Source organism: Aedes albopictus, chromosome 3 (assembly GCF_035046485.1).
Source record: "Aedes albopictus strain Foshan chromosome 3, AalbF5, whole genome shotgun sequence".
Taxonomy (NCBI): Eukaryota; Metazoa; Arthropoda; class Insecta; order Diptera; family Culicidae; genus Aedes; species Aedes albopictus.
The window spans coordinates 238,865,542-238,878,675 of record NC_085138.1 but is presented as its reverse complement, the minus strand read 5'-3'; the positions used below and the strand labels follow the sequence as shown (position 1 = coordinate 238,878,675).

At 38.9% G+C, this 13,134-nt stretch overlaps 1 protein-coding gene across 3 annotated transcripts in view; it reads left to right on the top strand.

Moving 5' to 3' along the window:
• LOC109420146 (mitogen-activated protein kinase p38b) overlaps nucleotides 1-13,134 on the top strand; it is a 43,087-nt gene that overhangs the window by 14,641 nt on the left and 15,312 nt on the right. For 2 of the 3 annotated variants that reach the window (XM_029868482.2, XM_029868483.2), the window contains exons 3-5: nucleotides 4,140-4,473; nucleotides 8,640-8,874; nucleotides 12,332-12,411. In XM_029868482.2, coding sequence (XP_029724342.1) covers nucleotides 4,140-4,473; nucleotides 8,640-8,874; nucleotides 12,332-12,411 — 649 coding nt within the window. The remainder of the gene's footprint in view (nucleotides 1-4,139; nucleotides 4,474-8,639; nucleotides 8,875-12,331; nucleotides 12,412-13,134) is intronic. The other variant, XM_029868484.2, reaches the window with a different exon arrangement.

Below are 13,134 nucleotides of genomic sequence, written 5' to 3'. Positions count from 1 at the left end.
AGAAATTTCTGAAGAAATTCCAAGAGAAATTTCTAGAGGAATTTTGGAGAAATTCCAGGAGGAATTTTTGAAGGAATTGCGGTAGTAATTTCTGAAGGAATTCCTATGGGAGTTCCTGGATCAATTCCTGGAGGACTTTCTGAAGGGATTCTTGGGGTAATTCATAAGAAACCTCTTGAGGAATTTCTGGAGGCATCCTTAGAGGAATTTCTAGAGAATTACTTGGAAGAATCCCTGAGGGAATTCTTGGAAAGAAACCTGGAGGAATCCCTGAAACAATTTCTGGGAGAACCTCAGGAGGAATTCCTGGACAAATGTCTATAGGAAATCTTGGGAAAATTTCGTGGAACTATTCATGGAAGAACTCCAGGAGGAATCCCTAAATGAATACCTTGAGAAATCCTGAATGAATTCCTGGAAGAATCTCTAGAGGAATTCTGGAAGGAATCCACGGAGAAATTTCTGAAGGAATTCCTGGAGAAATTTTTAGATGAATTCAGAAAAGAATTTCTGGTGGAGTTCCTGGAGGAATTACTGCAGGAATCATCGGTGGAATTTCTGGAGGGGTCCATGAAATAAATCCTGGAGGAATGTGCAGAGGAAACCCTAGAGAAGAAATTCCTGGATTAATTCGTGGAGGAAACCCTGGAAGAATTTTCGGAGGAATTCATGGAAGAATTCCTGGATCCATTCTTGAATAAATTCCTGGAGTAATTCCTGAGGAAATACCTGGGGTCATTCCTGGAGAAATTCTTGGTAGAACTCTTGCAGGAGTCTCTGGAGAAATGCCTGAATGAAATCCTAGAGGAATGCCAGGAGGAATACCGGAAGAATTCTTGAAAAAAATCCGGGAGGAATCTCCGAAGGAATCCCTTGAGGAGTTCCTGGAGAAATCTCAAGATTCATTCCTGATGAAATACAAAGTTCGATTTCTGAGGGAATTCCAGGAGGAGTTTCTGAAGAATTCTCAGGGGAAATACTGAAGAAACCGCTGAAATTCCTGAGGAAATCCTGAAATCCTGGATTAATTCCAGCAGGAGTTTCTGGAGGAATCCCAACAAAAGTTCTTGCAAAAATGTTAAAAATAATCTCGGAATTCGTTTTTGAAAGAATAACAGAAGAAATTTGCGGTGAATCCCTGGAGGAACTCTTGAAGTAATTTCTGAAGAAACCCGATGAGGAATCCCGGAAGCAACCCCATGAGGAACTCTTTATGGAATCACAGGCGAGCTTTCTTAGCGAATACCTGGAAGAATTTTTGCAGGAATATTCCTGGATAAAAAATTGAAGAAATCAATGTCTGCAGTAATTGTTGATGGAATACTAGGATCCCTAAAGGTTTTTTTGTACAACTTTTTCAAGCAAATCTTGGAGTATTTTTTAAGAATTTGTAAGTAAAATTTTCTAAAAGAATTTCTGGAATACATTCCTGCAGAAATACTTCGAATCATTCCAGATGTAATTATTGGAGCAATCTCTAGTGGAATTCTGGAAGGCATATATGTAGAAATCTCTGAATTCCTGCAGAAATACCCTAAAGGATCTCTGGAGAAATTCCTGAAGGAAACTTCAAAAACAGCACTGGAACAATTACTGGAGGAACCTCTAAAGATATCCCAGGACAAATCCCCAAAAAATGTCTAGTGGAATCCCTAGATAAATTATTGATTGAATTTCTGGAAGAAGGAAGCCAAGATGGAATCACTAAAGCAAGCTATGGAAAAAAAATCTTGGAGGAATTGTTCGTACTCATACAGTTTACGAAACTATGAACAAATCTGAAACAGTCATTTTGATTACTTAAAACTACAATACCGATTTGCATATTCACATATCGGGCGCCCATCCCGCTTAAAATTCATCTCAAGTCAGGTCCCCCCTGGGCCCCCTCCAGGAAAAAATCCTAGTTACGCCAATGCAGTGATACTACTTACTTTGAAAAATCATAACTCAAGAACGAACCAACGAAGAAATTAGAAAATGGAAGCAAATTTTCTCAGAAATGCAATAATACATAATATGAACTGGAAAAAGTTTTCCACAATTTTTTCCACAGTTGAGAAAATTCGTAAAGAAAAGCCGAAAAACTATGCCCGAACTCGTTAAAAATTTACAAAAAAAATATTTTTGAGAAGGTTATTTCATAAGCTTTAATCGGCGAAATTTTCAGAATACAGAGTACACTTTTTTTCGTTTTTGAGTTATGCCCAATTTTGTAAAAAAATATCCAAATGTGCCATATAAGCCTTTTCTTTGAAAAATCATAACTCAAGAATGATGCATCTTTATTGCGTAGGGCATAGTTTTTCCGGCTTTTCTTTATGAATTTTCTAAACGGTGGAAAATTTTGTGGAAAACCTTTTCCACTTCATATTTTATTAAATTTCTGAGAAAATCTGCTTTCATTCTCTAAAAAAACCTTTATTTCTAAGATTCTTTGTTCTTGAGTTATGATTTTTCAAAGAAATGCTTATATAGCACATTTAAACATTTTTCAACAAAATTGGCCATAACTCAAAAACGAAAAATAAAAGTGCATTCCAAAATTTTCAGATATTGAAGCATATGAAATAACCTTCTCAAAAACATTTTTTGGATTTTTTTTTTACGAATTCGGGCATAGTTTTTTACAAATTTTCTCGACTGTAGAAAATTGTGTGGAAAACGTTTTCCAGTTCATATTTTTTTTTGTTTTTTGGATTTCTGAGAAAATTTGCTTTCATTTTCAAAGCAAACTTTGTTTCTACAATGCTTCGTTCTTGAGTTATGATTTTTCAAAGTAAGTAGTGTCATGGGAAAATAAAAAAATTGCACCTGAGTTTTGCGGAAAAAAGGGGACCCTGATTTGTTTTTCTTTTTTTTTTGTTCATATTTGCATGAGCCCTGCCTGTTTAATAAGTTTCATGAAAATCTGAGACCCTTCGGCCCCATTTGTACGATAACAAAAAAAAATCCTAGATGTAAAATTTTGTCAGCTTCCTTTGTATTTCAGATGCCGGAATCCAAAATTGCTGATGGATTTGTTGAAATTTGATTTTTTGACAGTCTCTTGAACGTATCGTGGTTAATGGTTCTCATATAAAAACTGCAGTGTTTACTCACAACATGGGTTGCTAAAGGTGCTTTGAAGACTTTGTTCGTAGACATGTGAAGATCATATGTATTAAATTAAAGTAGTATAAAAGTTGCTTCAATTTTTTATCCTTCGATGTTCTTGAAAATTGACCATTTTAGAGTTAAAACTGTTTTAAAATTATAAAAGGACACGTGTGGCAGCAATGTGTTTATGTGATTCTGAAAGTCAAGTGCATTTGATTGAGGTTGGATTTATTTTACGAAAACTTGCGATAAATGTTGTGATTTTCGTATGTTTTGTGCAATACATTTTGATTGACTTTTGTTCCACCGCGCACCACTAGGTATTTGGTGTTTCAAATCTCGCATAGTTTGTTGGGAAATGTTCACTTTCATTTGGATGTCTGTGCTCTGTGGTGTTAATACCAATAGTGCTCCCTTTCACGAAGCCGATGATATTTACCAAGCCAAAATGTATTGAAAATCATGTTAGAATATTAACAAATTCGCAACAACATGATACTGCCGTCTGTTAATGCAGGTAGTCGCATTTTGTCACAGATGTGCAAATGAGCTACGCCAATGTCACCGATTTTGTTTGGCTTCTGCTCATTATTGCTTCCTGTCTGGATGGATCTGGTATTGGTATCGAACCCTAATGTGTTACAGAAACTGGACTTTCTTGTGTGAAATAGGGGAATCACAATTTTTTAGAGGTTTTGAAATTTTTATAGAACTGCGTTCATATTAAAGATTAATTTTGTCAGCAAATAATGAAAGTAACATTCATACATAAAACATCGCGTGTACTCAAGCAGCCAAAAGGCCAATTGCGTTTGATGAATTATCAAAGGCCTGGCTGGAAGCAAAATCAATCTTTTCGGATTTCCAGTACACCATTTGCAGCTTTGACAGAGCTATTACAACAGTACCTACATTAATTAGCCATGTCTACACTCTACGCAGCGATCTCGAGGCAACCGGCCCAACTGAGTCAATCAACTATTGCCACTTCGAACTATATAATTAACTGTAAACCTTTTTCTCTTTACTTTACGAAACAGCTCGGCGACGGATACACAGCACAACGTTAAGGTGGCAATCAAAAAACTGGCGCGCCCTTTCCAGTCGGCCGTCCACGCCAAACGGACCTATCGTGAACTTCGCATGTTGAAGCACATGAACCACGAGAACATAATCGGCTTGCTGGATGTTTTCCATCCCGGAGGGAACACACTGGATTCCTTCCAGCAGGTCTACCTGGTCACCCACCTAATGGGGGCGGACCTGAACAATATTATACGAACGCAACGTCTCTCGGACGACCATGTACAGTTTCTAGTCTATCAGATATTACGGGGCCTTAAATACATTCACAGTGCTGGTATTATACACAGGGTAAGTAAGAACTATTTTATGGCGTTTCCAACTATCGACTTTTAATGTTTCGCGTTTTGGTGTGGTGTAGTAGCATAAAAGTAAATTGCCACCGTTATCGTTATTAATGTTTAGCCACGATATGAAGTCGGTACACAAGCCAACAACAGGTTGTGAGTGAACGTTAGGTTCTTTGATGGTTGTAGAGATACTACCGTCTATAGAATTTGATAACACAAAGGGATATGATACGGGTAATGTTCATGTTTTGGTATTCAAATCATCCAGATTAGATAACCCAATATAGTAAAATGTTAAGGTTGCATGTCGCATCAATGAGCTTCAAAGGAACCATTGACTTTTTTTCTTTTCTAGAAGTGTTTGCCTCGCTTTTTTTTTAACACTGAAAATTCTGCAATAACGCAGCTGAAAAAGTGTGGGTTCGTAATGCCCACTGTGCGTGAGCATGAGTGATTCTATTGTATACGAATATTCGCTTTCATGGCTAAGAATTGTTACTTTGAAATTTCGAGCCATATAAGCCATAAATATTTATGCGTTCTGCTTGCATAAACGTTCAAAAATGTAATTCGAATATTATATTCCTGCCGACTTTAATTTCAGTAAAAAAATACAACTTCAAGAAATTGTGCTATTTTTTCAGAAAAGATCATTGCCATTTGAATTCGATGATTGAATTTTTCTTGCATTTTTTTATTCTCAAATTGTGCATAATCAGTTGGCCATTCTGACTCTAGTCTTACTTTTGAGAAGGACCTATCAGGTATCAGGTATCAGAAGGCCGGCTCCAGAGGCACGTTATCCTCCATTTGGGACATTTGTGCCATCGCCATAATAATAGCCTATTGCATCATCTACCTGAGGAAAAAAGGAAGGAAATAAGGATAAGGACAGGTAGGGAAATAGGAAAAAATACGCTGGAAGAGGGTACTAACGCATAAGCGTACCACAATGGGTTCAAACAGCACCCTGAAAGAAGCACTGTAAGAACCCATAAAGCGAAAGAGAGCCTATAGCTCTTTACCACAGTGGATTAAGAACAACAGAATATCCTGAAGATTCAGGTTTCTGATGTCAGTTTCACTTAATAAGTGTTTACCGAATACTCGGAAACGCAGTTGCGCAAAAATTGGACTGTTACATATCAAATGATACGAAGTTCCATAATCGGATTTACAGCTATCACATGCAAATGAATCAGCTTGCTGAATATTCGCCATGTGATAGATGAGTCGGCAGTGGCCAGTCAATGCTTTGACCAGAATGCTACAATTCTGCTTTGACAGATTTGTAAGATACTTCGCCACCCTTGGAGATGGCTCAGTACAATACAATTTGGTTTGACGACATGACTCCAAACTATTCCAGTATTGTCTATGTTGAGTGGCAGCCCAGGTGTGAATCTGAAGCTTTACCCAACACTTCGATATCGGAGTAGCTGGCTCAGGGCCCATGAAGTCATGTGATGCTCCAGTGCGAGCTAACTTATCAACCATTTCATTTCCAGCGATGGGAGAATGGCCAGGTATCCATGCAAGGTGAACAGCGTTTGCTGAATTCAGCTCCTCGATTTGAGTTCGACAATCGATAAGTATCTTCGACCTAGAGTTGGCGGAAGCAAGTGCTTTAATAGCAGCCTGGCTATCTGAACAGAAGCATATTACTTTGCCCATTACGTGCTGCTGAAGTGTCGATCGCACTCCGCACATAAGAGCAAAGATTTCGGCCTGAAAACGGTGCAGTGTCTACCAAGTGAGTAAGACTGATACAGCCTTAGCTCACGAGAATAAACACCAGCACCTGCTCGACCTTCGAGAAGGAAGCCATCAGTGTAACCGACGATGCCGTCTAAAATACTTCTCTCCAGAAAACCAGATGTTCACTCTTCCTGGGAAGGGAATTTCGTGAAAAATGTTCTACATGGGAAATTACAAGCAATTGTAAGATCACTTGGAGCAAGGACAATTTTGTCCCAATTCACTAAAAGTGGAAACAACGAGGTGTGTGTTGATGTGCGGTTCACAGGAGTTTCCTCTAGTAGACCGAGTGGCCGTAACCGGTAAGAGCAAGAAAGTGCTTCTTGTTTGAGATGAATGAACAATGAAATGAAGTGGAACAACGTCAAAGAGAACTTCGAGCGCTGCCCTGCAAGTTGAAGAAAACGCTCCAGACATCGCCATTAAGCACATCCTTTGGAGATGGCCTAGCTTTGATTGGATCGTTCTCTTTTCGCCCTTTTGCCACCACACAAGACATTCATAGGCCAATATTGGCCGAACAATAGTTGTGTAGATCCATTTGATATATTTGGGTTTTAGACCCCAAGTTGTACCAAAGGTTCGCCGGCGTTGCTCGAAGGCCATACAAGCTTTCTTGATTCTGAACTCAATGTGAGGTGTCCTCGAAAGCTTGGAATCAAGAATGACTCCAACGAACTTTACCTGCTCAGTCAAATCGATTTCAGAATCAAAGAGACGCAAAGGTCGAACGCCATTACAGTTTTGCCTTTCCGTAAAAAGAACAAGAGATGTTTTACTCGGATTAACCGAAAGGCCATATTGGCGACACCATCTCTCAAATACCTGAAGGGCGCTTTGCATCAGGTCGAAAAGGGTGGTGATGCACATACCAACTAACAATGCTAGGTAGTCGTCGGCAAAATCATTAGTAGGAAAACCGCTATTATTGAGTTGCCTCAATAGCGTATCTGCTACGAGATTCCACAAAAGCGGTAACAAGACTCCCCTTGGGGGCATCCACAAACACTCAATTTCATAATCGCTGCTAGACGCAATGTCGAGAAGAGATATCGGTTTTTAAGCATTTGATGAATCCAATTGGAAATCATTGGAGATATATCATGACTCCGTGCGGCTTCCAATATGGCATCGAATGGCACATTGTCAAAGGCACCCTCAATATGTAAGAAAACACCCAAACAAGATTGCTTTTGAGCGAATGTTTTCTCGATATCGTAAACAACCTTGTGTAAAAGAGTCACAGTGGACTTACCCGATTGGTAGGCATGTTGGTTCACATGAAGAGGCACGTTGGCCAGATGAACATCACGGATGTGATGATCCACAATGCGTTCTAAGCATTTCAGGAGAAAAGAGGTCAAACTGATAGGTCTGAAACTCTTTGCTTATTCATACGACGCACGACCCACTTTCGGAATAAACTTTACAGTAATATCCCTCCAGGATTTGGGAATATACCCTGTAGCAAAACTGCTAACAAGTAGTTTTTTCAAAACATGTTTGAAATAATCAAATCCCTTCTGAAGCAAAATAGGATAAATCCCATCTGCCCCAGGAGATTTGAAAGGAGCAAAGCTATTAAGTGCCCACTCAATCGATTCTATAGTTACAATACTCCGAGCCGAAGCTAAAGAATCATAACTACAAGAAAAGACATCAGGTTCATCCGAAGATGTAATATCCACACATCCAGGGAAGTGTGTGCTGAATAAGTAGTCCAGAACTTCCTCATCAGATGAAGTCAGATCGCCATTTGACACACGAAGTTCGTTCACTCGGAAATCCTTAGATTTCGCAAGGATTTTGTTTAACCGACTGACTTCACTCAGCCTGGAAACATTTGTACAAAGGTGTTTCCAGCCGGATTGTTCAGCAGATCGGAGAGCTTTTCTGTAGGCCTTGCGAGACGACCTGAAAGCCTCCGAGTCAGCCGAACGTCGTCTATTCCAACTATTCCTACATTGTTTCCTGAGCTTCACCAAATCAGAGTTCCACAAAGGGGTTCCTTTGAGAGTCCTCACAGACCGCAGAGGGCAAGCTTCTTCAAAAGCTTCCATGACCAAGGTCGTTGTAGTATCGACGGCATTATCTAAATCACTTGGAGTGTCAATGGATGGTGAGTATTCTTGAAGTTTGGCCGCAACCAAATCAGTTAAGAGATCCCAATTGGTTGACCGGGGATTCCTGAAACGCAAAGTTTGCAAAGTAACATCTCTGATTTTTTTTAAATGTTACGCCAAAATTCCTGAGTTTCTGATAAGAATGTAAATAAAACCAGGGTATAAATCGACAGCTATATATCACAAAAAAAAAACAAAAGATTTAAATAAATATATAATGTATAGAAAAACTATACAAAGCAGTGTACTCATTAAGTTTCCCAAAACATATTTCTTTCCTTTGCAGGATTTGAAGCCGTCCAACATCGCGGTGAACGAAGATTGCGAGCTGAAAATTCTAGACTTCGGTCTGGCCCGCCCCACAGAGAACGAAATGACCGGCTACGTCGCGACTCGGTGGTACCGGGCGCCGGAAATCATGCTCAACTGGATGCACTACAACCAGACGGTGGACATTTGGTCCGTTGGGTGCATCATGGCCGAGCTGCTGACGGGACGAACGCTGTTCCCCGGGACAGACCGTATCCTTTTCTTAATTCATACATATATTTCCGTGTGGAACTATTTGGTTTCTTATATCGATTTTGTCAGAATGCTCACATTATGGTGAATGTTGACCGTTGTTGGTTGAATCGTTGGTGGGTGATGCCTTGGGTCCGGCAACTATTGATAACCTGTATTATAGAGAGCGTTGATTGGCACGTGCTTGTGTGTGGATGGGTGTATCGTGTATATGCATGCTAATGATTTCATTATTCGCACGACCATGACTGCTCGATTAACAATCGTCTCATATCTCATTAAAATCGCATTTGTCATTTATTTTTGTGCATGGTAGATGTTTTTATTCATACCTGTTTTCCATTCGCTCACTAATTTTAGAAATGTTAAGAGAACTCAATAACATTGGAAATGAACTTAAATATGGGTTCTTCATCACGGTGATAGATACATACATCACATTATATTCATGGTTCATAAAAAAAGGAAAAATGTAGCATCCTTTTTCAAAAATTCATATGTTCAGAGTTATTGCGAAACAGGGATGCCAGATGATTTTTTGGAAAATCTGTATCCCGTGCTATGTATCCCATACCAAATTCAACTAGCAATGTTAGGTGGTCGTCGGCAAAAATCATAAGTAGGAAAACCGCTATTATTGAGTTGCCTCGATAGCGTATCTGCTACGAGATTCCACAAAAGTGTTGACAAGACTCCCCCTTGGGGGCATCCACAAACACTCAATTTCCTAATCGCTGCTTGACGCAATATCGAAAAGAGATATCGAGTTTTGAGCATTTGGTAAATGGAGATATACTATGACTCCGTGCGGCTTCCAGTATGGCATCGAAAGGCACGCGATCAAAAGCATCCTCGATAACTAAGCAAACACCGAAACAAGATTGCTTTTGAGTGAATTCTTGCTCAATATCGTAAACAACGTGTAAAATAGTCACAGTAGTGTAGTTACCAGATTGGTAGGCATGTTGGTTCACATGAAGAGGCATGTTAGCCAAATGAACATCGTGGATTTAATGATCGACAATGCGTTCTAAGCATTTCAGGAAAAAAGAGGTCAAACTGATAGACCTGAAACTCTTCACTTCACTTACAGTAATGTCCCGCCTAGGTTTGAGAGTATACCCTGTTGCAAAACTGCAAACAAGTAGTTTTTTAAACATGTTTGAAGTAATCAAATCCCTTGTGCAGCAAAACAGAATATATCCCATCTGCTCCAGGTTATTTGAAAGGCGCAAAGCTGCTTAGTGCCAACTCAATCGAATTTATGTTTACGATATTCTGAGCCAAAGCCAGAGAATCATAACTGCAAGAAAAGACATCAGGTCCATCCGAAAAGTGGGGAGTGTGTACTGAATAAGCACTCCAGAACTTCCTCATCAGAGGAAGTGAAATCGTCATTTGACAAATGAAGTACGTTCACTCGGAAATCCCGTGATTTCACAAGGATTTTGTTCATTCGACTGACTTCATTCAAACTGGAAACATTTGAACAAAGGTTTTACCAGCCTGATCATTCAGCAGACCGAAGAGCTTTTTCCTGAGTTTGGCCAGATCAGAGTTCCCCTTGTAGTCTTCACATACCGCAGAGGGCAAGATTGTTCAACAGCTTCCATGATGAAGGACGTTGTAGTATCAACGGCATCATCTAAAGCACTTGGAGTGTCAGTGGATGGTGACTATCCACGGATTTGGTCACAACCAAATCAATAGAGATCCCAGATGGTTGACCGAAGATTCCTGGAATGCAAAGCTTGCTAAAGTAACGTTTAAATGTTCAAAAAAGATGTAGCGATGATCCGATAATCTGAGGGGTTGCCCTGTGGGTTTTGTCAACCCTTTTTTCGTCATGCAAATGTGGGCCGCTCTAATACTATACGTAACTTAAAGCACAGACAAACAGATGTAGCTCTTAGAGGAAACTCATCAAAAACTTTTACCTAGTGTCTTTTTCATGAACACACTGAAACCTGTTGGTAGAACCGCGTGAAACAATGTCAGCTATGAAGGATTTCGATTTGACGGTTGTCTAACACGTACATCACTACACCAGGGGTGAAAGATCCTACCCTTTACGCCTACTCATACATGCCCACATGCGCGCCATCTACTGTTGGTTCTAATTTGTAAACATCTTCTGTTTAATGGTTTGTAAACATAAACATCAGTGTTTTTCTCTCGATTTTGATGCTTATGATCAGTATTTTCGATCATTATCGACATTTGTTGAGTCTGGGTTGGCAAGTGCCAATGAATTATCCTCACATTTGAGCAAAATAATCGCCCAGAGTTTTCAATTTTCAACCGATTTTCGCACCTCAAACAAAACAATAACAAAAACAAACGAGAGTAGAGGTTAATATTTCATAATGGTGAAAGCAGAACACAGATTTTTTTCAGAATGACATTTTTCAATCAATATGTTGAATAAACCATCCTTTATGCGTGAATCACATACTGATTTGCTTACAGCATGATAAAATGGTATTAAAATCAATTATGAAAACAAAAATTGATTTTTTTTGGCAGTTACGTTATTCTATTGGTTCTAAAACATGATAGAGGGTATGCGAAATTTGTTCCCAGTTGACAGGCAACTTTCAACCCTGCACTACACAAATCACCCTGTAATTTTCGTTTGCATCATTCAGCAACGTGTACACTGTCAAACGTCAAAGCGATTGAACACTAGCGCCTCTGGTGGAAGGAACGCGGAAATTAAATTATATTTGAATTTATCGATTGATGTTTTGAATGGTGTTACGTCTGTTTCTATGTGCTTGAAGCGTACAAAAAATTAAGTCAATTGGTTCAAAATTATAGCGCAAAAATGCCCAAAATAGAAGCCCTGCCGAGGTGGTTTCACTTCCGTATTTGATCGTGGTGTTTTGTTCCGAGCTATTGCTCTGTAGTATGTATATCAACTTATGTTAGTGTACACTAACAACTGAAGTCGTTTTTTTATTTATTTTTGTCACTTTTGAAATTGATTGCATTTAGCCTTCAAACGTATAGAAAAATCGTTTGAGTTGGGTTCAAGAATACCAAAAATCTCCAAAAAATTACCCTCATGTAAACAAAACATAAATCTCACAACTGGCATGTACCATTGATCACCGAAACAGCCCGTTCTGCCATTAACCATACGAATGCATCGCGCTAACTAATCCGTAAAATTACCCTCCACATCGTTAACTAGCGAATACGTAAACAAAATACAGCGTTCACTTTACCATTTGCGTGCTACCTACTACAAACACATAAACATACACATGCTACGTTTCCATGTTCTAACTGAAATTTCATCAAAACCACGTTCTTCAACCGAACGTACTCACCCCGTAAGATGCAATGTGACACGTGATTTTCTCTCAATTCATAAACTCAAAACTTTTCGCTGAATAACTATACCTCTGACCACCGCCACCACCTCCACCATGACAACAACAACTACAACAGACATCCATCAATTAAACCTAATAATGGAAATATTGGGAACACCGAACGAAGAGTTCATGGCGAAAATATCCTCGGAAAGTGTGAGTAATAATAGCGTTTCTATATTTTCCTTTCGTCTTGTTTCCCGGTATGCTTGAAAGATCACCTGTATACTATAGATACTAACCGTTTTTTTAACCACCGTAGCACTGCTTTCCTTTTGCAATCTGTTTTTTTTTGTATTTAGGCTATTTCAAGGAATTTCGCGCTAAATCTGTGGGAGATTTTGTACGCTGCATTTATATGAACTGGTTTTATTTATATGAACTGTGCAAAACAAAACTTTGCTTATTATCAACAGAAACTTTGCTGATATTTTTTTATTCAAACTTTCTGTTTGGTAAATTTTCGAAATATTTACAAAAATAGATCAGCATTTAACACTCCGTGATTTTTTTGAATTTTCTGAACTGTAAGCTTCAACACAATGTATTTTCGAACTGTTACAAGACTTGCAGGGCTGCAGCAAAACTTTGCTGCCGACCACTATAGAATGTTTGAATGATCTTAGCTTTAATTGAGCAAAAATGCTGTAACTTGTTTTACTAAATTCACCAAAATTCCACCTATCATAAATTGAAAAAAGTAGAGTGTTTATTATGTCTTGAAATAAGGAAAAATTCAAATCATATCGTCCCTCTTATTGTAATATTGATATGCAAAGAACATTTTTCCAGAGGTTTGGCCTGAAATCATCTCCTGTCTAAATTGATTTTAAATTACTAACCGGCCCCGTGCACAGTATGAATCACAAATGAACCTAA